The sequence below is a fragment of the Argentina silus genome (genome assembly GCF_951799395.1).
Source record: "Argentina silus genome assembly, chromosome: X".
NCBI classification, from domain to species: Eukaryota; Metazoa; Chordata; class Actinopteri; order Argentiniformes; family Argentinidae; genus Argentina; species Argentina silus.
The window spans coordinates 21,971,141-21,998,224 of NC_139653.1; the positions used below are offsets into that span (position 1 = coordinate 21,971,141).

The following is a 27,084-nucleotide window of genomic DNA, read 5'->3' on the forward strand; positions in this document are numbered from 1 at the left end:
AAATTGAAAGACAGTAACAGCAGGTGGTTTCAGTGGAAGGAAAAAAGAAAAGGAAAGACGAAACGTTTCTCACACTCCTCTCCACCCACAATTCCTCACAAACTGTATGTCACAGAGGTTAGATGTTGTGTGTGTATTTGTAACCCTTGTGCCAAAGGTAAATGGCTCTATTTGATATTTTGGTGATTTGAGGTTTTGACCTCTGTGTTAAGGGTATGACATTGTCAGTGTCTCTTCCAACCAGCTACATGGCAGTTTGTTGTCAGTGGTCTTCATTATCAGTGGTCTTCTCTGGATAAAGGCTGAAACTGCATAGAGGCTTGTCAGCAGGCCTACAGTATATGTAGCTAATTCAGTAGCTGACTAACGTTGCTAGGTCAAATGAAGCTCTCCACAGCAGCAGATCACCTTGGAATCAGCCTCCAGCAGAGCTCTCCCTTGTCTTATTAAAAATTAATACACTCACAATCTATTTGTGTGCGATCAATACATTGTGTTAACACAGAGGTTGCTTTCCTGTGTTGGCACAGTTGTTGTGATTAATATGTCAGTTAGCTGCAGCAGTCCTTACCCACACTGGTCAATACGTCATTACTTTTTCACTTTGGCAGCAGACGGTTGGGTATTGAGGGAGGAGGACAGTGTGAATGATCACACAGCATGTAAATGGATCTGTAAATCTCACAACAATGGCAAAAAGAGCCCAAATAAATTAGACTATGTAATGACTGGATACAAGCCTGGCAGACAGGAGAGCTTGTATCCACCATATACTGTATGCCTCACAGCAGAGCTCTGTTTGTTATGCACTCTGTGTGTGTGTGTGTGTGTGTGTGTGTGTGTGTGTGTGTGTGTGTGTGTGTGTGTGTGTGTGTGTGTGTGTGTGTGTGTGTGTGTGTGTGTGTGTGTGTGTATGTGTGTGCACGAAAGATAATGAGGAAGAGATTACAACTCTTGCGTCTTGTCTGCAACTTGTCTGTCTCTCTGGGCTGGATTTAATCTAAGCGCATTGCACCTTTTTTGCTGTGTGCTTTCTGCTAGATTGTTTATGTACTGTAGGTTTGCAGATGTAAACGGCCTCATCTGGGAATACAACTCCAAAACAGTTTACCTGACACCTTGTCACACTCCCGAAAGACTGATACCTGGTGGAGTTTTTCAGCTGTAGTTGAGAATGAACCTCCTCCCTGTCTGTCTCTCTGTCTATCTGTTAATTTGAACTAACCCACAGTTTTGATTTTCTCCACCCAAGGTTTTCCCAATGAGCCTGCAGCTGATATCGCCCTCAAGACTGTAAAGAGCTGGATTACTGTAAACAATGACAAGGTAGGACCTTTCTGGATTACTTTTGGAGTCCAGTTGTGGAGCAATGCCCATGCAGCTGTGAGTCACGTGTCTCTCATTCTCTGGGTTGGGGTAGTCTTTGAGTCTTTAAGATGATAAGATGAACTGATCCTGCTGAGAAACCAAGAGAGAGTGCACCGGTACTGCATATTTCCCATAGACATCCAAAAGTCATATTTTGAACATGCTTCACTTGATTGGCCATTTGCTTTGTGTTCTGCGTGCATATCAAATTAAAACACAATTTGACTCTAATCAGTTCTTAAATGGTCTGTTGGCTTTTAAACGGCAGCAAGGCACTTCAAGTCAGCAATCCAAGAAGAAAAATAAACACATCTGATTAAATTAGGCTGGAAATGAAAATGGATGATAATGATGCCTTTCAAGGACTAGAGGCTCAAACAGTCTGGAATGACCACTCATTGATGCTCACCGACTCGTTTTGCCATCAGAGTCCATACCCTCATTTTTTTTGAAGACTTAGTAAAAAGTACTAGACAAGATAGGAATAAACAACATTATATTTATTCTCCAGTGAACCTCAGATGGTTATGGACATGATAACACACTCTACACACTAGTGGTCACATGACCAACTAAAGTTAACATTACTTTATATCTGAATCCGAAAGATATGATATGATTAATAATGATTGATAATGATTTGCTCATCCCTGTGTGATAGACACTCGATCATACCTGATCCTAGATTCCATTAAGAATACCCAATATGCTATGACCATGCATTAGTTACATAAAATCGTGAGGAGTTTACACATGGTGCAATACCTGTTGATGAATCGAGTCTACATGTTGTTAACTATGCACATGAACATTAGACATTACGTGAGGCGCAATATCCTCAGGACGTCCACCAGGCATGCTCATTCAACTGTAAATAAGTGTTTGGGCTGAGAGATGGGGCATTTATCACTACTCACAAATATAAGATCAAAGAGTACTGTCATTGTATCATCCACGTGTAAACACATGTAAATAGTAAGATAGCCAGGGCTGTCTCCACCAAATTCTACAAGCTGAACTGAGTTGTACTGGGCTGGCCTGGTTACGGATTCACCATCGTTGCCATTTGCTCAGTTTGTAATGACAACCTGATCCACACAGTGTGTAATTGATTCCTATGCAAATCAGAGGCCCTATAAAAACAAAGATAATAATTTCAAAATCACATGAACAGTTATCCTTGCATTAAGATGGACTCAATTCAACTTATTGAGTGACTTGTTGATGACATTTTTCCATTTGAGCAAATTTTAAGAGTGCAAAGGGTCTGAATACTTGAGGTATTTCTGAATGTGTTTTCGCTTTGTCATTATGAGGTATTGTGTGTGAATTGATGGCAATCCATTTCAAATTGAGTCTATAACACAAAAAGTGAAGGGGTCTGAATACTTTCCGAAGCCACTGTATGGATCATGTGAAAGAAAAATATTGAAGGCTGCACAGTACGGCTCTGTAGTGTGTAATGTGCATCAGCATTCAAAGCTCTTCGCTAAGGAGCCTTGGTTTGTATTGAGAGGATCAGTAGGGTCATATGACTGAATTAAATAGTAGATATTAGTCTCTTGTAAAAAAATATACAAAGGAAAAACATCAAGCCGGAATTTGAGGAGGAGTCATTACACATGGCCCTCAGGTTAAACGTAAATGACTTTTGCTTGACCTAGTGTTGTGTTAAGCAATTTGTGAGTCTTTGTGTAGAGGCAAAAAGTGAGGATAGTGGTTATGTGCTATATCAATGTCAAACCTATATAACCTAGTAATATATATAATTACATATATATTGTTACCATATTGTATAGAGAAGCAATTCTAATACTAAGTATTTTAAAGCAAGACTGAGCATCTATCAATCTGTGAAACAGTGACTGATGATAACCTTTGAGAGGTCATCTCTGTTGAGTACATCATGGGTAACATCTGTCACACTGGATAGAGGAGAGCTGCTTGATAAATCCATCCACATACTATATACTACTACACCTTATACTGCAGCTGCATGTTATGGTTGAATGTGAATGCACAGAGAAGCACTACAGTTAGCCTATCTCATGAATTGTATTACTGTTGATGTGTTCTAGTTGTAGCATTTGTCCTTTGCCTGATGATTGCTGTAGTGTGTACCAGGGGAATGCATCATCCCGGTTGCCTTAAGAGGGTTTTATATGGCTTTATATGGAATATTAACTTGCCTGTTAATATTCTGCTAATGTGAAAAGCTGACTTCTGTGGTTGTGTTCTCTTACTGTCAGGGTTGCTGTTGGAATCGGACAGGATATACTGCTACAGTGAAGAGAGATACATTTAAATGCCGTTTGGCAGGTGGTTTATGTGTACATAGTTTCATAGTTATTTGGCAGGTGGTTTATGTGTACATAGTTTCATAGTTATTTGGCAGGTGGTTTATGTGTACATAGTTTCATAGTTATTTGGCCTACTGATTTCTGGTATGGGTGATTCACACAGAATAGATTACATGCATGTGCATAAACTGAAATAAAAATCATTGGAAGCCTCCTTAGACACAGTTTGGTGAAGCTCCTCCATACAGAGATGGATCTTAAACTCTTACTAGACCAACAAATGTTTTGATGCAGGAGCCCTTACTGGAGCCCAGGAGCCCTTAGGGTTAGGATTAGGATTAGGTTTGCCTTACTGCCTTACTAACCTAGGCTTTTAGTGGTCCACACGTAACATGGTGTGGATGTTGATTTAGAATAAAGCATCTGATTAATTATTTACTTTGCCTTTTCCACTCATGTTTATGTTTGTTAGTGAAAAATACTGTTGTGGGTTGAGACATAAAACAGATCCTTAAGCGCCTGAGAGCACCACATGGTATACATGCATACATACAGTACCAGTCAAAAGTTTGGACACACCTTCTCATTCAATGGTTTTTCTTTCTTTTTATTATTTTCTACATTGTAGATTAATATTGAACACATCAACTATGAAGGGACACATATGGAATTATGTAGTAAACAAAAAAGTGTTAAACAAACCAGAATATGTTTTATATTTTAGATTCTTCAAAGTAGCCACCTTTTGCTTTGATGACAACTTTGCACACTCTTGGCAAGGTGTGTCCAAACTTTTGACTGGTACTGTATATTGCTGGGTGATGACCAAGTTCCACTTTTCGACAGCAGTACCAGTGCGTGCCAAGGCTTACTAGTGGCCAGCTAGTGCCCAAAGCCTGGTGCTTCGAGCCTAGTGAACAAGCTTGTTTGAATTTCCACAGCTGGACTTTCTAGTCCCGCCCAGTATGATCTCCAGTTTGTTTACATTCTGCAGTTTGTAAAGTGGCAAACTATGGAGACACTAACAACACATCAAATCCTCTGGTTTCCCAACAGGTTCTGGCAACTTAAGCACTTTATGACAATTGCATTTGTAAAAAGCGCTATTCAAATCCATTCGATTGTATAGTTACAGCGAACCACAGTGAACTTTTTGGATTATGCTTGCCACCTACCAAGTTCACTAGCCAGCTAAAACACTTGGATGAGAAGTGCTTCCCATTCCCACTCTAAACCACTCCCCTAGCCCTGTTTGGCCTCATAAGGACCAGGGGGTAGGGGAGGCTAAAAGCCTGAGTTTCAAGCCCCTAAATAGGCCTAGACAATGCCCTGTTGAAGCCCAAAAGTGACTGCAAAAAAGCAATTGGCCTTGGCACGCACAGCATAAGCCCCGCTATGGAAAGCCGGCTATTGATGTGTATTAGCATTGACTTGTAAATGTATTACCCATACTCCCCGTGCTGAATTTTTGACGGACGGAAAACTCCAGGTTCCGTTTTTGCAATCAACTTGTTTGCCAGGGAAATACTGAGCACAGTAACTGTTTTTTCATAAACTCGCCAGACACACACGCATACACACATGGGAGAGCAAATTGTTTGCCTCATTCATTATCTACATCATTAAGCATTGACTGCCCACTTTTGGTCAATGGTAGCCTACCAGTGGCGTGTCTTCTGTGGGCCTAGGCTCAGCAGGCCCAAGCAAGCAGCCGCCACTGCTCCACAGATAGGAAGAATGTGAGAGATTTGATGTGCTGTTTGCCAGGCAAGGGATCCAATACAATAGGACTAGATTGCTCTGCAGCCTCCTCCTCGTTACCTCCAGCTTTGTACAGTTGACCAAAAGGAAGCGCAATTGTGGGCATCCCCACAGACGAGTCATTTCAGGGCCGTGATAAGCCCTCTGAATTGGGGATGATACTGTTCTGTTGTTGCTGTATTACACAACACAATGGGCTGGCCCCAGATCTGACACATTGGGGTGCCAGGGTTTCAGACGACAGCTTTTTATTCTCCAACATGATAGCATTGTGTGCATGCGTGAGTTTGTGCGTGCATGTATGTGTGGTGTGTGGGACTGTTGAGATGTCAGTGACCCGGCTGTCCCACTCCATTCAGACCCTAATTGCCCATAGTGCTCTGCAATACACATAGAATTCATTCAGATAGAAGCACACTGGCTGAAACAGACATTGGATCACAAACCCACACAGGAACACTGTGGAGAGTATGGTCACATAGTTGAGTGTGCCAGAGACCTTGGTGGGTGTGAAAGGACAAAGAGTGATTGATTAGCAGTGAGTTTATCTCCTGGGCCAGCACACTGTAGTCCTGATACTTACAGAGCACACAAAGGCCCCAATGCCAGCGTCACATTCCCTCTGAAAGGTGTTTGTGTGGGTTTAGAGCTCCATTGTAGGAGAATAAGCAGTGGTCAGGCAGACTGGAACCTTTAATCTATGGGTAAGAGAGGCTAAGAAAATTGCCTCTCATTTCCTGTGCCCTTGAAATGAATAACATAGATAGATCGCAGTGCATATGTGTAAACAGAATGTTCTAATTTGTTCAGAAATGCAGGATGGATGCCATCGATTAAGACAACACGGCAGTGACAGTCGTCCATATGCCACTGGAGCAGTTCCCTCCTGCTCACAGTACGGTCTCTTCTCTAGTCATCTGTGTTTGTTTTATTTCTCATTTTCAGATCTAATTTGGTTTAATTCAGGTTTACATTGGTTTAATCTGCAGATGAAAAATGCAGTGTGACACTTTATTTGGCTGCCACAGATCTACTTTGGACGGGCCGGCATTTTAATGAAGCATTTCGAAGCAGGCCCTGCATCACTGACAGAGGCTGAACACATCAGACAGATTGGTATTCAGTAATAAGCTCTGCTGTGCCACACCACTCAGACCCAGGCTGATGGGAGGAGATTTCACCTTGCAGACATCGCTCTAGGTTGGGCTTTAGTATTGAGCACTTGGTGAAGCCAATAACTCTCTAAAACATGTGTTTACACCCTTTTTCTCTACTGCAAATCATTTATTTACTCTTCCCAACATCTGTCATTTAGGATACCAAGATAATAAATCCAATTTATTGCCAGTGCCCAGGAATTACAGTCAATCTTGACAAACATCGGGTGACTAATAGAAATAAATATGTGTTTTGTATGACTGTTTTCCACTCTGTGAGTGAATATCAGTTTAGCTGTTGAGACTGTGGCAGATGGGGCCATAATGTGACAGCAGGGAGGCATTCATTGTCATTTGGATGAATAAGATGGATGGTGGACAGTATCAGTGCTCACCTTTGAGAATGTGGATTTGAGTTTTGTATAGTGGTAGGCTTTACATCACAAGCAGGCATAAACAGGCTCTGAGCCAAACACAGTATCTGCTGCTTGTGCTTTTCTGTTGCCCATCAAACCGTCACTGCAGAGAGATACATGGGAGGTAGGGTAATGATGTATCTCCATGTAGAACAGGTGGAGAGAGATGTTGTGTCTTTCTAGCCTGTGGTGTATTTACAGTATATATTGTACAGAGCGTGGGGAGGACAGACTGCCATGCCATGTATTGGAAGGCAGGACAGACACTGATTTGCACTGAGCATGCCCTGTGGAGTCTGATGTGCCGCTGATAGTTTGTGTAACTGGCGTGGCGTTCAAAGTCTCTGCTGGTCTTTTGATGTCGGTGTCTCGCCTCTTTGAACCATTGGCTGTCCCAGAGACCGGGGGGGAGATACGGTCGGATATGGAGCTGAGAGCATGACTAAACACCGTTGTAATTTTTACCAGCACAGCCTCTCAAGAGTTAAACCCCCCCCTCCCCTCTCCCCCACACATCACATTGTGTGAACGAGAGAAGGCTGCCTTTGCTGAAAAGGACGTTCACACCCTATTATAACTGTAGACTATTTTTCTGCCCAGTCTGAATCCCACTGAAACCCTACATACTGTACTTACTGCTGTGACGCATGAAAATTCCTAACTTAATTCGGTAATCATTTTGTTACATTATTATATCCAACTCACGCTTATTCATGTTAGACTGTGCTAAAACGTTTCTCTGTGCTGTGAGAGAATGTGTGATATGCAATTCATGAGCTACTATAATAAACTTGATTTTGCTAATTTACAATACATGTACATCTGATAAGGCAAACCATTCTCTTTTCAAACATCCTTCACAACTCTTCTCACCACCTTGTGGTGGCTTTCGGCAGCACTTCACACGCGTGTATGGTATTGTGGCATGCAGTGGCGGTGTGCAGGGAATAAACACCTGTATCTAGTACCTTCGAGAGGCAAACACATGTTTAGGCATGATCTCAACAGCGTCTGCAAAGGTAAAGAGTAATCGCAGTGGTGATAGATTCATTATCAATACTTTATTTATCTGCTCTGTTATTGTTTTATTTCCACAACTTGCTTTACGTAATGTATGTTTAGAATAGATTCAAACAAAATAACAAAGTCAGAAATTAAAGTTGTTATGCTCTTCGATCTTGCTGTCTTTTACTCAGAGAAATCTGTTTTTATTAAGCTTGACAGCTTGGAAAGATAAAACTTCATTAGGAGTGATAAAATTCTATGTGCAATGTTTTATCTCAATGGAGCGATTGAACTGAGTCTTCAGAGAGAAATTATTCTATCCCCACGTGAGCTAGATTACTATGCTCTTTTTCTCAGAACCAAAGAGTAAAGATTTTGCTTTACTTTATACAGTATGTTAATTGCAGAATGATTGCCCATTCTCTGAAGTAAGGCTGTTTTTAAACCCATCTGTCTATCTTGAAAGAGATCAGTACCAATGGTGGTGATTTTAACTCTGAGTATGACAGGTTGCAAACCTCTAACTATTAGATGAACAAAAGACTAGAATTTACACAGGTTCTCTTGCAGTGAAACACAGATTGTCAAATCATGGTTATTATAACAGTAATTCCAGTATACCATATCAAATCCAGTACTCTCTTTCCTCTAAATGGAATAGCTGTGCATAACACAGAGTCCTGACAAACATCTTTCCTCCTGGAATTGCAAAGCTTTCCAAGTCTATCAACTAAAATAAGAGGAGAAAGGTTGTTATGATATTTTAATAAAATGTTCCTAACACATCTAAAGGGCTAATTAATACGCACAGAACCATCTACTCACTTGCACAGGGGGACATTTCTACTCTCTTCATCCATGCAGATACTGTAGTCCCACATCTTTGGATATTGTGTTTAAACAATCTTAATGATATGCTAATTGATTTAGTGTAGGTGAGATAGTGCCGGGCTGGCGCAGCATGATAAAGCTGGAGTGGAGCAGGGATTTTGGTTCAGAGGGAGACCATGGAGACCTTTATCACAGCAAGGCTCTCAGCTGTGTGTGAGTGTGTGTGTGTGTGTGTGTGTGTGTGTGTGTGTGTGTGTGTGTGTGTGTGTGTGTGTGTGTGTGTGTGTGTGTGTGTGTGTGTGTGTGTGTGTGTTTGTTTGTGTGTCATGTGTGCATGCTGACACACACTGTCTGTGGCTCGCAGGAACACATATGCTATGAAAAATGTAATGGCCGCTTTACTGTAACTCACAAACGCCTGTGTTAATATGTATTAAGCCATAAAGTACCCATGGTCAGCATTTATCTGTGTATCTGGTTTGCTTGTAGGTAGGATGCAGACAGTACAAGGACAGGGTTTTAAAAGTCCACTAAAGCGACTTTGATTTCCATATCAAATCATTTCTGGGTTAATGTTTGGTTACATACTTTAATTGTTTACTATTAAACAGCTAAAAAAGCTAAATGTATCTTTCTGTTTGCAGTTGGATGCTATTACATTTTTGGTGAGTTACTTTAAAGCTAGCTTTGTACAATTGTTAGCAACTCTACTAAGATGAGTGAACAGGTCGTTTTTTCTAGCTTGTAAATGTTAACACTGTGCTAGCTAGGCCTGGGCAGTATTTTGAGTTTTAACAATACACTTGATGTATTTGTATGCATGAAATGGCCATGAGCTGTAGTTTTTGCACATTTGATTATTTTTACAAGCATTTTGCTTATGCTGACATATTTGCGTCATTTCCCCTCTCTGTAATACCTTATAGCCATGATACATAAGTCCAGATCATCCACTGACCACAGAGTCTGGCAAAGCCAACCTCTCACCCTCTTCCGTTAGCATTCTGGAGCCGTGGCCATGAGCCACCTGACAATTTATGTTTCAGAGGAGAGTCGTTTTATTGCTGTTAGTGGGTGAATGGAGAAGAATAGAGTCTTAGAATCTTCTTTGTACAAAAACTATTTCAAAACAATGTGTTATCTTTTTGCAGCTTTCACATTTAGTTTGCTGTCAGGGTTTTGTTTGTTTTCTGCTAGTAACAAAGACCTAGGCATAACTGACACATACATTTCACTTTATTTCCTTTATGAAAAAAATTAGAGCTTCTAAATAAACTTTGTGTGCTCTCATTGTGTGCTTGCTTCAGCTATGTTCTATCAAAACAAACATTCACAAATGACTTGTACATTGTAAATGCAGACTGTTTATTTGAAAAAAACTGTATTTTAATTTCATGTTAAGCCTCATACAGGCTATAAGGAAATAAATTATGGAATATTGCCCAAAAGTCTGAAAATATAGAGATATTAAGGTTGTGGTGACGGAAATCACACCCATAAAAAAACAAGCATTTGAGGGAGAGTAGCAAAACTAGATTTTTACATAAAGAGTATTGGAAAACAACAGAAACCATATTTTTCATATTTGGGTGATGCTAATTTGACCTGGTGAAGCCACAATTCAAACCAATGAATACTTTCTCTTTATTGGGCCTTTAATATAATTAGATCTTAGTTAAAATGATCTTGAATACATCAAACATTTGTTACATTGTTTGACACTGGCCCTTGGGTAACTCATCATCAAGGGCTCTCGACTGACAAATCAAAGGCCTTCATCATAAGTGGTTTGGTAGCATGGGAGGGAGGATGTTTGGAGATCATGAGCGCAAAAGAGAGAACCTTTTTTTTTCCACTGCTTTCTGCCTTTGCAGAACTATCTCTGCCTTTGTTTGTTAGGCACAGTAGACCAATATCTTGTTGCTTTTGAATCTTCTCTTCTGATTCCAGTACTTCAATACCACCTCCATCTCCCAGTTACTTGAAAGGTTCTTTAAGTGTCCGTTAATTCCTAGGTTGTTTTACTGAGGGCAATATCCATTTGAATCATGTGTTTAATAACAATGTCCAGAATTTAGTTGATCTAGTTACTCTTCTTCCTCAATTCCTGTGCTTCGGAATCAAATCCTCTCTTATTCCCCAATCATCTTCTGTAAATTCCCTCCTGGCTCGCTTGCCATTCGTAAGAAAATAAAGGAATGTAACCACTTCTGTATTTAAGGAATCTTTTACTTGTGTATCAGGCAGCAGAGCAAGTCCATGCTCTGGGTCCAGCTATGTGGTCAGAACCAAGAGTTTTCCATCAGTTTTTGTAGTGTTTTATTCTTTGATCTATCACCCAGTCTGAAGCAGTGTACAACGCATTTACAACTTCATGTCATACCAACCTGTCTAATTGGTTTAATAGTTCTTGTCAAACTGAACTTGATAACTCACAATGTGGTGAAAACCAGTTCCAAATGGCTGGCCGAATTTCCCAACAGTCTAAATCTTACAGTGGCCTTTACAGTCACAGCGAGAGCAAATAAAGGGACATTAGTGTATTTTAATAAGTGTGGTTTTGTGTGAGCAATGTTCCTCCGGGCTTGTGATTTTGTGGGGATAAGTTGAGGTTCTTGGAGAGAGGGCTGAGACCACCGCAGCGATTACTGTAGCTGTGTGATTGCACAGACTCTGGCATGTGATCAGGGGGAATGGGCCTTATCTCTCACCATCTGAAAGGAGGATCAAATCAACCTCAAAGCCTGGCTGCAGGCGATGGTGCATTTGAAAGTCAATGTTTTATATCTGAGCATAAATTACTTGATCAGTGCACTTTCTGCCCAAGGTTGTCTCCCAAAATGGGTGCAGAGAAGCAGGGTTGGTCTGTGTGTGTCTGATGTTTGTGTTGCCATGTTGTGCACGTCCTCGTGAAGTCAATATGCTATATTTACATATTATGGAATATTGGAGTTTTAATTATGTTAGATTGGACACACATCTAAACCTTTAGAACCTTGTGGTTGCCCTCTGTGGCTGACTAATATACCATACACTTTACATTTTGAACTCTGAACTCCTATATCACATTTGCTATATATTTCTTTGTTCTAGCTATGTTCTTTGTCATGAGGGATGCTATTATTTTTTAATCATTAACCAGTGTCTCATGTCAATCTTTTACCAAGATCAAGTTTCATGTTTTGTGTGATTTACTATTGATTCTGTTAAATGAGGAATGAGTTTGCTAAACATTTTTAAAAGTTATGGTAAAATGTGCTAGGGTAAAGTCTGAGGCGTGTTCAGTTCTAGTCAGCTAATCCCCTGTGCGGCAGGCTTGTTCTAAGCTCTGAGTGAGCAGTAGTGTGTTGAGGAGCAGAGAGATAAATGTTTAAGCACAGGGCCTTTATGCATCATGTAAGGACATTTCATCAATGATAATGATAATCAAACAGGTCTGTCTAGTCACCATATGCGAACAATGAATAAGGGGCCTCAGTGACACCTCTGAAACTGCTATCTACCACTTGAATGGTGGACAGGAAGGCTGTTGTTAACCACCCCCACTTTCAGGTCACCACACCTTTGGGGTCTCTTGTATAAAATGTGTGTCTCAAACATGTAGTTGTATTTGAGCTGCCTTTCATTACCCAGTATACTCGGTGTACCATACAATACTATTTTGCTTGGACAATAAACTTGTTACTTGACTGAATGCTTTCGGGACTGCAAGACATCTTATTTCACAAGGGTGAAATTCCTACAATCATTACCAGGTCAGCTCATGGCCAGGTCTAGCAGTGCCATCTCACTGTCCTCCATCTCCTAAGCCCTAATTGATGTCATTGTTCTACTACACCACTGGCTTGAACTCCACACTGCTGATTGACGGGGCATCTGTCTCCATGGGGCAGAGTTGGCAGAGAGGGCAGAGAGGGCAGAGAGGGGCAGAGTAGGAGCGGTATGTAATTCAACAGTGCCTCAGAGGGCCAGCCTGGTGCTGAGGGTACATAGAGGATTTTGGACAGTAAATGGTTTGTGGGTTTGGCCTCTATGAGAAGTTTAGGATCCCTGTTTGCATGGTTACTTACCTGTCGGAAAGACTGAATTATGATCAGCTACATAGCCACATTCTCTGTATATTACCTGTGAAATGAAATGTTTTTATAGCTTAGCTAATGAGCATACTCATCTATGAATAGAACCCAGTCTGAGACAGATGAAACAAGGTGTGAGTATGTTGCTGTGTGAAGGCGTCAAACATCCAGGGACACGCTGACACTGTTTACAGCACATTATGCAGGTGTTAAATAATTAAGTAAAGTACCCTCATTTTTATGATGTTTATAATTCATCTGTGATTTAGCAGGCTGACCCCAGAGTGCCCATTCATCATATAATGTATTATATATTCTCTCCACCCACTATAAGAGGTTTGTGTGTGTGTGTGTGTGTGTGTGTGTGTGTGTGTGTGTGTGTGTGTGTGTGTGTGTGTGTGTGTGTGTGTGTGTGTGTGTTCAGCCTGAGTATATGAGGCATAATCTGCAGGGATGCTATTATTTTCCTTAGCTGGTGACGGTGGTCAGAGGAGGGCAGCATTAATAGCTTGACCCTGCTGGGGAGGCAGGTGGTCTGGAGGGGGTTAGCACCTGCCTGGGGAGAGGTCACACGCCTCCTTTGAACCTCCATTCTTCCCCTTCACCTTGAGCCACAGCCAAACACCAGGAAGTTACTGTCTCTTCTCTCAAGGGGGTCCGCAAAGTCATACGTACCAGCTAACAGTTTAGCTTGTTTTCAAACCACAAACACTGTTTAAAGAGTAATAACCTACCATTGGAAATAATAGGTCTCTATACAAGACCATAAACATCTCAAAAGGCAGTCTCCCCAGTCAGGGTATAAGGTTTGTCCAACTTATATGACCGATACATCATTAAGCTCACGCAAAGCCAATATCACACTGTCAGATGGGAGCATATGGCATTCTGTCACCATGAGGGGCTGTGACAGGACAACTCCCTTCCCATTACCTTCTCATGGGCCATCTCTTCTGGTGCTACTGTGCCCTTCTATATGTTGGATTTGTGTTTATACATGTGGATTCCTCTGTTTCCCCCATTGAAATCTTATCAATTACAAACCTAACTGAATTTGTGTGCTGCTACGTCAATAATGCATTGAATAGAGGGGAGCTGTTGTCTCATTGTTTCATTATGAGTGTGGGATCTACTTTTGTTGTTCATTCTGTTTATCATATCAAATATGCTTTGTCTATTAACATAACAGTTTTCTCTCTAGCATAAAACAAAGAAATGTATTGATTCTAAGCACTCTTTTCATGGCTCCTAATGTACACTTGAGCTGCACGCTTTACACAATAAGCCTAAGCAGTTTACACCCGCGCCTCGAACAGTTATACTTAACAGGCTTCCTCCCAACATAGAGACAGGTGATGCTCTCCCCCCCTCTTTCTTTTCACTGTTCTTCCCACTTTGTCATTCAGCTGAGGCTCCTGTACGCATGCCTATGTGATCTTGACGTCCCAAGCTTTGAATGCCTATTTATGTGCTGATCTTTGACACCAGATTCTGTCCCTCCTCTCCTCACATAGCTACGTGCTGATGCCAGGAAGTGTGACTTGTCTGTGGGTTTTATGGTTTCCTCCTAAGCAGAGGGAGAAGTAGAGTAGAGTGTGTAAAAGCACACAGGTGGGTGGCTTGGCAGAGGGTGTTACATCAGAGGAAGCTGTGCAGTGGAGAGTTTACACACACACAAAGAGACACTCACATATTGTACCATTACTATGTATTCCGCTGGACATGAGGCAAGAGTGAACCTGGTGGCCTCAAATTAAGCTTTGGAAAATATGTCTACTTTGAAATCACTGACAATGGCCACTGTGGTCTCCTCTTGGCAGCCAACATGAAAATGTACCCTTCATAAAGTTATTGGATCAGATTTGTTCACTGTTCAGTTGATGAAAGACTCTATCCTAGTGATGTGAACAACAAAGACAGAATAGTTCATAGATTCTTTGATGGGCATCAAATGTTTGCTCTGTGATACAGGTATTTAGACAGCACTAGTGTGATTTTGAGCCATTTGAAGCTTAGACATTCTGTTTTCTCAAGTGAGGAGGGCAAACTTAAAAAAGCACAGACAGCATTTATCCTGGGGAATGTAAGGTTATACTACAGGCAGTTTGAACACCTGAGTGACACTCTCTCATTGATCATACCTGGTTTTCAGAACATTTTAGGATGTTCGTTTTTGAGAAGTCTCAAATTTCTTAAAGTTTACATTCAGAGGTTGTGTAGAACTTTATGTTTATTTATTGTAGTTGTACAAAGACTCTTGTAGTTGTACAAAGACTCTTTTAAAAGTTTGACAAAGGTCTTGACAGGCCTCTGTGGACAAACATGTTTGATGCCATACTAATTCAAACTGATGAAAGAACGACACCTAGCAGGAAAGCAGGAGGGTTGAAAGTGCCCTGTCCTTGTGGAGTTCACAGTAATACGATGGTAAGCTATGGTGTTTGTCAGCAAACTTATAGCCCAGCTCATGGTCTAAGATTCTGGCCTGTAAATCATAAAGAAGATGGAATGAAGATCAGACTGTCTCAGGGCTGACCTTCGGTAAAGAGAGAATCATGTCTCTCTCTCCAAAGAACATGTAACCACGTTACGAATTGCACTAGCCTGTCACCTGGTAACGTGATGCTCACCTAGTCTAGAGAGCTATGACTGCCTAGTTCATAGAGCTTTAAACGGGTCTGACATCACAATAAATTTATGAGCCCGAGCCCGAGCCCGAAAAAAAACAGAATTCTATAAAATGGCTGTACCTTAATCCAAAGCATATTGCCATTGTACACAACAAGAATGTACCAGTGCCGAGTGAGGAGAGGAAAAAGAGAGCTGGAGAGAGAGACTGCTGGAAAACTCACCTTAGTTACGATCAACAACTGAAATGTATTACTATACCTGCCTTTTTTGAAGACCTCATATATTTCAAGAAATGAGCCACATTGTGCTTTTGTTGACTGTTGATTTTGTGTGTTTGTGTAAGCCTTGATGCCTCATTGATACCACTCATTAAGAGAAGGCTTCACTCACGCAGCTATAACATGTTTGCCAATGTAGTCAGACTCAGTGCAATCATTTTGTATTTTTGCCATGCAAAAATAAAGCCTTTTTTTCGTGAGAACACTCAGATTCTTCAGAAGTTGGTTTGGTGCGTTAACAGTCAACATCATCCTTTAATCATCCTGATCCTATACCCTCTCCGAATAACACCTGACACACATATACCCATGCAGCCAGCGCTATTCTTTCTTTCAGAACTTTATTATTATTATTATTACTATGTTTTGCTACTACTACTACTACAGCAAAATAAAGTAAGATGACTGAAAAAGAGAGAGAGAACATCATAGACACTGCCACAGCTAAAAAAAGAAAACAGCATACCCGAGCCCGGCCCAAATGGCGTTCACACCAACCTCCACCTGACACAACACTCTGTGCACACACCATTTAGTCATTGCTTTTCTGCCCTAGGTCCTGGCCTCAACTGCCACTTCCCCAGGTGTGTAGTGTGAAATGTGATAATGTGCTGTCTAAACTGCACTCTATACATATCGAGCCCAGCTATTCCTAACAACATCAAGACAAAGATCCTCTGTATGTAATCCAACTCCTCCAGTTTTCATGGGGTACACTTGTTTCTTAGAATAGCGAATAACTGGTACACTGTGTATGGTAACATTTCACATCAAGGTTGGTTTTTATAAAGGTTTATAAGTTAGTATGCACCCTATATGTCTTTGTTAATGTATTTCTAAAGCATCAATACCAGTGCAACCACACAGTCAAGCAGCAAACAACTATCACATATTTTCAACTAATGAATTATAACTGTTTTTCATTATTATTAAAAGATAATACACTTCCAAACAGTAATGTAAACACTTTTTATAAAGTGTTGTCCTGTATACTTGTTACAATCTAATTGTAAAGATGATTGACATGTCAATTAAGGAACATGGCACAAAGCAATGACCTACTCTCTCTGTATCAAGCAAACTGGATGATATAAATGTGGGAGCATTGTGTGGCCCCACCAAGGGCACATTTCTGTCCTGATCTGACAGAGTGAAATCCCAGGTATCCTTTGAGCTCCTTGCCCTTTGAGGTCTCTCAACACGCCAAGATAAGAGTTCATTCATCCCCTCTCATTCCATCAGCCAGTGGGTGGAGCCCAACAGATCCAGCCTGTCACACCACTGAGCCCCGGACATGCTATTCACTGAATGTGTGCTGCTGAAAGAGTGAGTTCAGATGGGTGCAGTAATTCTGGATATTATCTATTTATGGCCTGCAACAGAGAGATTATTTGTTAATATAGCTAATGGATGGAAGATTTGTAAAAGTTACATGTAAGCATGTTACATGTAAGTGTGTGTGTGTGTGTGTGTGTGTTTACTGCAGTATTACTGTACATTGCATGGTAGGTATTGATCTCCATGTGCAATAAGAGTCGATGCTAAATTGGTTTGAGCTAGCATAGCGTCAATGCAAGCCACAAAACAAATTGCATTTTGTGGGTCCTACCAGGGCCCTGTGCTGTAGGCCTGAGTGGGCTGGCTCATCTGACAGGTTTGTGGTTTCTGCTGACAGAGTGCTGATCTTATTTATGTCTCTGATGCTCTCTGCAGCCTCTCTGTAGGCCTATGTTCCAAACCGCAGCGGCCACAGTGCTCTTGATGGGGTACCACACTACAAAGCCCTCACACCCTCATACTCACATTTGAGTGACAGCAGACTACAGTACCTCTGTCTCTCGTGTGTGTTGATTTTGTGAAAGCTCTTAGCAGGGGGCTGACGTGTTTGATGTTGGCATATAAAACCTGTTAGGTCACCTGGGGAGGTTTTGTTTTGTGGTATTGAATTGCCTTGTTGAGACTGACAATCTTCTGGACATCATGTTACCATGGCATCACAATAGTTGTTTTTGGTTTATTCAGGTTCTATTATGATATTTTGATGTAATGTAAATTGTTGTATACGGTATATTCTTCTCTTAGATTTTACCTTAAGGTTGTCAAGTAGATATGTTGTTTGGGCTGACATGCCTACAGTATATCATTTAGCTTTGTACTACTTCAGCAAATTCAGTTCTGATCATTCAGATCATTCTACTGTAATATGGCTTGTGATACATGTCATTATCACTTTAGCAAAAAGCCTTTTCTCAAACTAGATGAATGACCTAAAGAGTACTAAAACATCTTTTCACAATTACACCACAGTCTAATATTCATCCAAGGGTGACAATTCCAGGAGGGGTTTTTCAACAGAAAATTAAAGAATTACAATTAGGTGATTTGCTGAATTGGAGGGGAAACGGCAGTGATCTGGAAAAGGCTTTTAATCTTATGGAGCCACCTCTTGTTCTATTAAGCTCATTTCCCCCGCTTATGTCACTAATAATTCTTCACAAAGCCAGCAGTCTTGTTTTTTTTAATGAACCCATTATATCCTGATTCAGTCCAGCATGGCTCACACATGCAGCCATCAAGTGGACTGGAAACAATTAAGTGCGTAACTCAGGCCCACATGATAATATGATGGTAATGGCACCACAGCTGTGTGGGAGATGGACAGAGACACACAAACAGTATAAACAAATGTACAATGTGAAAGTAGATAGCTACAGCTTTTTTTTTTTAAATTGTGCTGAAAGAATTAATGAAATTCCAGCTGCCCTCAGTTATGATCATGTCAAGGTCACAACTATAGAGATAGAACACTATTCTATTCTCTATGGGCACTACGACTACAGGAAGCCCATTACAGTGCATATGAGTCTTCATACACCATGCACTAACCATAGGGCACATCACTACTCCCTAGTAGTCTAGCTGAAGGGACTTACGTAGATCCTATCAAATCATGTCACTCAACTCGGGTATTGGAAAAGACCAACATAAACAGAAGTTTATGTGATTTATGGACAAAGATATGTCCAAAATATTTTAGATATGATAATTGTGTATTACAGAAAATGTGGACCAAATTTGGACCATTGTCAAGTATTTGTGAAGTTATGATGATGACAGGAGGGGGTCCTCAGTATGAGCAGGAAGTTGGTAAATCATGTCTCCAGGCCTGGAGAGAAACAGGCAGCCTTGCATCAGTAGAAACAATGTCTCATTAGCAGGAAGAAACTTCAGCTAATGAAGCTTCCTCACTGGGAATGCTCCTTACCTGGATAACAATGGTTTTGTGTGTCAGATATATTAGAACAGAGAGAGACAGAGAAAAAAGGTGTGCAGACGGACAGAAACAGCGGGAGATGAGCTGGGAGTGGTGTTGTTGGCGGGTGACTTTGTAGTCTGCTCAGGCATACTTTCATGTGATTAGAGAAGGAGAGAGGCATCTTGCCCATGTTGATGATATTGGGCCCCCATTAGTTGGATTAAAAAGTTATGACATCCAGGAGAGAGACAAGAGAGCCATGTTTAACATTTTGATCAAAAGGACTACCTTCTGTGTGTTTTTCAGTTTGTTGTGCTGGTCAATTTCACAATACAAGTTCCTCCATACAAGCCATCTCATGTGCCGATGCAGCTTGCCTCAGTTCTGAGGTGCTGTGCTGCTGTGAGGGTTTTCCTAATTTAGATGCACTTTAGCATTCTTATGAAAGTAACAAGCTAAATGCATTCTTTGTTTTATTCATCTACCTTGTGTCTCAGCAGACTGCCTGTGGGTGGTTATCTTTGACACATGCTGTGGTTTATATGCACATTAGACACTTCTCTGATTGTTTCTCTCTCTCTTCCCATTTCAATACATAACGAGCACAGCAAACAGCAAAAGCCCTCCATCACGATGCACACTCTCTTGTCAACTCTGATTATGGTGCTCGTCTGTAAGGGCCACTTTTTGGGGCTCAATAATTAAGGGAGTGTTTTATGAAAATACAGATCATGTTTTATTCAGGATAGAGATATAGGGATATACACCACTCCATCTGATGACTCAAAACATGTGTCTATACCGTATGAAATTGCCAGTTATTTTTAGTCTGAGGACAATTATTTCCATCCAGAGGAAGCTTTATGTGTTCTTTAAAGCTGGTCAAGGTATGCTTGCTGTGTGAAAAATTGTAATTAGCCTCCATTCTTTTTTCTCTGTCCTTGTGTCAGATGTGTATGCATACATTGATGGCTGAATCTTGCCCTGACAAGAGATTTTCCTTGACAATCAAGACAATTTCCTTGGCCTTACTACGTTTTTAATTCGATTTTTCCTAGCTTTCAATTTTCTCAATACAAACCAGGCCAGTGCTGTGTATTTGATAGTAAATGGATACTCTAGGATTTATGATATACTTTTGAATAATCAAACAAAGCCGTTGGTCATTCAATCTGGTGGAGCAGACAATGCTTTAGCTGCCTTTAGCTATACTCTAAAACAGGTTAGATATGTGTCTCCATGTCTGGCTGTTATGCACCCTCTATCTTTCTGCTTTGTGAGCAGACAGTGTTATACGGTGTGACACACATTGAGATTGATTTGGTTTTGCAGCTCTGATAAGAAGTTGTGCTGTGACTTTTGGCATTATTCACGCTTCCCAATCGATTCACCACTATCCCATCCAATTGGATAACTTGACTTTTACTTATAATTAAAGCAGTCTAGATGCAAATCAGGGGAATTCAGATGGCATATTGTGTTATGAGTCCTTCACCATCCCTGGAGCGCAGTGTCATTACAGGCCTTATCAGCAACACTGTACGTGATTACGCCTCACAAGTGCACACACAGACCTACACACACACACACACACACACACACACACACACACACACACACACACACACACACACACACACACACACACACACACACACACACACACACACACACACAAACACACACACACACACACAATACAATAATTCCCATCTTCAAGCAATCACATAAAAAGTGCCCAAAGGACAATATAGCCTATCGTCAAGATGCAAGATATTATGGTACATTTTTGTAACAATGGAATATATCTAAAAAGCCCATATTTCTTCTTATTATTATTTATTTATTATATTACTGTATTTATTAAAAAATGTTGTGCAATGTTTGTGTGCAACTTTTTGTGCAATGTTTGTGTGCAACTTTTGTGAGCAATTAACGATGTTTCATATCGAACAATTCTCTAATGTTACTGAAAGACATGCTAAACCACACAACAGTCCCATAATTGTAAATGCAAAACGTTATTTGTATTTGTATTGTGCATTCCACAATAGATGACGAAAATGACATTTTAGCATCTTTCATCATTGTCAAGAATGGGATATCAAAGCAAGGAAATGGCATTTATAACTATTTATAACTATTGCATTTCCGGGTGAGTTTTGACTTGCGTTGAGACACTATTTGTCAGCGTATGCAAAGAGGTTACATTTAATTCAAATATCAAGTCTGCCTGTCTATTTCTGAGTGTAAGTTTATTACTGGATCTTTATCATCCAGAGGTTTTAAATGCATTGTGAGTACTGTATTTACCTCTTCACAGGTTTACCTTGCACAGCTGCAAGTCCCGTATACATTTTCTGAGCTGTTATTGCAGCTTATTTTGTTTGGGAATGTGAGTGGCATGTGAATAGATGCAGGGGGCAGGAGTGTCTGTGCCTGCCTCCAGTCACTTCCTGTTTCCTCAAGACACACGCATCATTAGGAGCATCCAAATAGCACAACATGAGGGGAAAAAAGAGTCATTAAGCACAAGATGTGAATTAATTAATGAGTCATTTTGAGTTTCCATTGAAGTATCCTAATTAATTACTCAGTATGAAACCCACACTGGCGTGTTTTTTCTCTGTTTGCAGACACAATTGACAAAGTGAATATATGACTAGCTTCAATAGGCACAACATGTGTGCTTTTTGTTTGTTTATCTTAAAGCGATGTCGGAACTTAGCATTTGACAACATAAACATTTGACACAGTTTTTTTGTATGCTGAAAACGATGTTACCCCTATAGAAGCACACCACTGGCTAGTGGGGAAAAAAGATCCCTCTTGAAGGCATTGCCCTGAAATTAATTGCAATAAGGGCCTGAATTAGCCAGCCAAAGGTTAATGTTATTGTAATTATGAATGTGGTGCCTAGTGAGGGATGATTTCCCCTTCCCTGAAGAGCCTCTGTGATCATATCTAATGCATTAGACTAATGATTGGATTCAAACACTTCCATTTTCATATTTTATTAGCACCGACGCCACCGAGTTTGTCATCCTCCATGCCCATTTAGTCCAGAGGTCGAATATGTCACTGGTTAACTAAATAAGAAATAAAATACACATCTGCATGCACACACAAACACACACACACACACACACACACACACACACACACACACACACACACACACACACACACATACACACACTCAAGACAGCCCTTACTCTATCAAAGGTCCTCTAGCATGTTGATTCATATGTCTTTGATTATCATGCATGGTTTATTAGCCCATTAAGCCATGGTGTATAGGTGTGAAGATGACCTAGGGATGAATCACTGCATTCAGGCTGCATTGATTCCTATTGCATAGTAAGTCATCCTGTTGTCTTTACCAATCACAGAGGCAGATTCTGATTGGCCTGGACATCTGTCACAGTATTACCTTCCCTGTCAACAACACGTTTAGGAGGAAATTAGGCTAATGCTGGAGTGTACCTGTCATTCTATAGTTACATATACTGTACATCGCAGATTGGGTAAGTTAGGCTCTCATAAAGACTAGGCTAAATGAAATTATATTTACAGTCCCATATACAGTATATATGTTCACAGCGACACATAGCAATGCAACCTCTGTGCCATGATCAACAATACCAGTCACTTCTATCAAACTCCCAGCCTGGAGAGTCACTGGCCCCACTGGCCCTGCTGCTCTGCAGTGTCCAGAGCCAGATGGGCTGTGTGTGTTAGAGTGGTCCTGTCAGGGAGACGCAGCCCCTGTGGATGGCTCCCTCCCCCCCATCGTCTGCCAGAGATGCCCTGACTGGCGCGTCCGTCATCGGCCCCTCCCGAGGGCAGGAGAAAACGCGGCGTCTGCAGAAAAAAGGGCCCGCTGTGATCCAGCACTGCGGACAGAAGCGGTCTGTGATGGATTAGGCCTGGAGGTCCAGGTCTCAATGGTGACCAGGACCAGATGTGTTCCTCAGGACCTGCCACTGGGACGACGGGACCGGCTAGAGTATGAAGAGAGAGTGTGTGACACACCCTGGCTAAGTAGTCATATGTCTGGTTGAGTGTCTGCTAAAGGATCAGTATTGTGTTCAAACTGGCACCTCACTCAGCGTCTCTCAGCTCAATAGCTGTAATATATATTGCCATTAAAGGGGATTTATTGGGCCATAAATTCCTAGGTGGTGTACTGTATGGTGAAAATTATCACATACAATGTTTTAATTTAGATCATGCTGGGATTTGTCATCTTTACAGATGATGCTGGGTAAAGTCATCAGAGTCTTGTTAGAGGGAGGTGTTTGTTACAGTAGGTGACGTGATTTGCATTATTCAGGCTGTGTGTTAGCTCCGTGTGCTATCCCACACTGCACTGGGCCTCCCTCTTCCCAGCCACCCCGTCTGCTCCGCCACACAATTAGAGAGTGCTGCTGTCACCTCTAGATGGAGGAGATCACCTCTCCTGGTAATACAGGTCATTCATCATGTTAGATGACTGCCATGGAACACAGGAAAATATTCTGTGGTGACTCGTTCTATCCCATACTCAGCATCCCCATTCTCTACAGCAGAACATTCTCCCTATCCTGAGCATTTCTATCCTGTCTCATCACAGCCTCTGTTATCATATAGTTGCCACCAGGATCAAACCCATCTATATAAACCATTTGATGTTATTATCACTTGGAATTAATCATTGAAATAAAAACTGAAGGTAATATGTATCATTGAGTTTTACCTTGAGAATGTGACTGTATCTGAATCTGCATGGCAGCAGAAAGTCTTCAAAGAAGTGGTATTCCACCTCAAAGACTTGTGTCATATGAGCATGAGTCAGGGGTCTCAAGCTGTCACTGAGCTCTGTGTGATTGTGACGTTGATTTCCCATTCCACAGGCCACTGGCTGCTCAGACCTGCTGTCTTTCTGTTTGTCTGTCTGTCTGTCTGTCTGTCTGTCTGTCTGTCTGTCTGTTTGTCTGGCCACAGTTACACAGATTCACACCAGACCCACTCCATCGTAGACACCACCTGTTCACAAGCCTGCCCGCAACAGGAGCATATGCCAAATAAAGGCTCAAAAATGTGGGCGAGAAACTAACTCAAGAAGCAGCTGTTTGTGTGTGTATGTGTGCGCGTGTGAGCGTGCGTGCATGCATGCGTGCGTGCGTGTCATTTGATTGAGACAGGGAATGAGAGGATAGGGAGTAAGAGAGAGTGCTTGTGTTGGTTGTTTTTTTTTACTCAATCAGGCATGCTCATCCAGCGTGACTAAATTAAAACTGGAGACTGGGTAGGGTGCCCTCCTTAATGTGACTTACAATTGATAGTCATAATTACAAAGACCAGAAATCAATTGCTGCAAATGAAAGTGATTTGTTGCAACCTATGCTTCGCTAATTGCATTGTTAAAAGGTGGAGATCCAGCCACCACACGCATTAACCCCTCTACAAAGAAAATCTATACAACTATCAGAGCAAATAGGTTAAGGCAAACATGCTTTTTGTCAATAGTGCAACATCAGCTTATTCTTCTGATGGTAGTGGAAGCATTATAAACTCACCATGTACAGTACTGTACTGTGGAACAGCTTTTTCTATCGGACACCTAATTTACAAAATACAGTACCACTGTTCATGAGTACTTTGCAAATGTGCATATGCAGTGATGCTTATCCCTCTCATTGTGTGTTAGACAGAACACAGAGACCAGAGGTCATGGAGTTTATGTGTGTACTTACACATATATGTGACTAAAACACTCCCCTTGTCTTATACAGCTAGTAGAGTGGTGTGACATCAGGCAACTGAGAAGACTTAGCCCTGGCTAACAGTACCGTTAAACTCCTCCAGCCTCTGTTTAGATCTCTCACTCTGCGACTAAGAAAGAGAGGTCTTACAGCAGCAATATCTCTAATTGGGTCACTAACTGAATTTCAGTCTGGAGCCAGGAGGAGAAGACACATGGACTAAACTGTCCAAGACACAGGTAACACAGATAGAGAAAGGATGGCCACCACAACATCAGGACCTACAGTATAGGACTGCACTGCAAGGGAAATGTTATAGTAATCTGTCTCAATGATGCTTTTGATAATTATACAGTGCCCTGTGTAAGTAATGTGACAGTGAAGCATTTTCTTCTTTTTGCTCTATACTCCTAATTTCTTTTAGGTTAAAGTAGGGATTCTCAGCTTTTATTTAATGGTATTTGTGTGCATATTGATTTCACCATTTATAAATGACAAACATGTTCATACATACAGTAGGCACAGTACACAACGCCGCTGCACGCCGCCATACCGTACACGCCGTAATACTGTACACGCGTGTGAAGTGCTGCCCAAAGCCACCACAAGGTGGTGAGAAGAGTTGTGAAGGATGTTTGAAAAGAGAATATTTTGCCTTATCAGATACAAGTTTATTATAGCAGCTCATGAATTGCAGATCACGTATTCTCTCACAGCACAAATACAAACAGCCTTTTGGACTTGCAATGACTACTGAATACCTGAGGCTCTCAAAACGCAACTTAATACAAATGCGATTTACAGAAATAATCAATATAGGCTACAAAGTTTATCCGACTGCTGCCATGTATTTTCTCGATATATGTAGAGGGGAAAGGAGGAGGGTGGGCATGGTGTTATTTCTATTACAGCATATGGCTGGATATTGGATCAATGGATATTCCATTCACCCAGGTCGATGTAACATCGATAGGTTTAGGCTATTTACATACCCACTCCGGGCATGATACTAAAATGTACCCACCATGCCCATCATGAGGTTACTTTAACAAGTGAAAGTTTATAATGCACAGGAGGAGAGTAACATTGAAGTAATCAAGGTGACAGTGACACTTTCAATAATGTCCTGCACACTGTTGCATCTTCCTCCCGTTCTCTCACAGAAAGATTACCCTCCCCCATCAACATTACATAAGCCTAACTGAAATCCGTGAATAGAGACGTGCCAAAAGTGAGATTTGTTTTGCTTGGATCTCTGTTGTAATGACACAGGTTTGTTTAATATAGTTGAGAACAACTTGCACCATTGGAGCAAATAAAATAATGCAATGTAATCTTGTTTTGTACACATTTTTTATCACAATGCCATTGCTTATTTGGGAGGTGCCATTCAAGACTAGGGAAGACGATTTATTATTTTTGTTATGAGCATGCCGTTATTTGATTCATATTACATTCACCCAGGTCGATGTAACATTGATACATTTAGGCTTCACTTTGCTCGTTGTATTATTCCTTCTTGAGAAATATACTTGCAACATCCCTTCTGCCAATAATTCAATTCAAATGCATTTGAGCAGAGTGGGAGTGGGTTAAAGTGTTAAACGCTCTTTGCTTTGTGAGCACACTGGGGATGGGGAGGGGACAGACAGATGTTCTGTCATTGTCGGAATCGGCCAAATTGCCAAAATGTGAGGTGTTTGCATTACCTTGCTCTCTCTCACTATATGCGATCACTTTGTGTGGTGGTGCGCCTTGACGTAGGCTCCTGATCCATACAGTGTGTACTTGATTCTTATGCAAATCAGAGCCCTTATAAAAACAAATATATTCATTCCAAAATTACATGAACTACTATCCTTGCATTAAGATGGACTCAATTCAACTTATTGAGTGATTTGTTAATGACATTTTTTTCATTAAGCTAATTTAAGAGTGTCATAGCAAAGGGTCTGAATACATGAGGTATTTCTGTATTTCAATTTTAATAAATTTACTGAAATTTCTGAAAAACCTGATTTTGCTTTGTCATTCTGGGATATTGTGTGTGGATTGATGGCAAATTCTTTGAATTTAATCCATTTTAAATTGAGTCTATAAGACAACAAAATGTGGAAAAAGTGAATAGGTCTAAATACTTGAAGCCTCTGTAGTTCAGCTGGTAACGTATGCTGGCGTGTACTGATCTGTGAGTCAGTTGTTTTGGGACTTTTCTTAATTATGGTGAGCATCTTCGTCATCCACTGTTGAAGCCTTCC

At 41.0% G+C, this 27,084-nt stretch overlaps 1 protein-coding gene across 10 annotated transcripts in view; it reads left to right on the forward strand.

The window, feature by feature from the left end:
• macrod2 (mono-ADP ribosylhydrolase 2) overlaps window positions 1-27,084 on the forward strand; it is a 455,899-nt gene that overhangs the window by 363,176 nt on the left and 65,639 nt on the right. For all 10 annotated transcript variants that reach the window (XM_083695577.1, XM_083695580.1, XM_083695579.1 and 7 more), the window contains exon 8: window positions 1,253-1,326. In XM_083695577.1, the coding sequence (XP_083551703.1) occupies window positions 1,253-1,326 (74 nt within the window). The remainder of the gene's footprint in view (window positions 1-1,252; window positions 1,327-27,084) is intronic.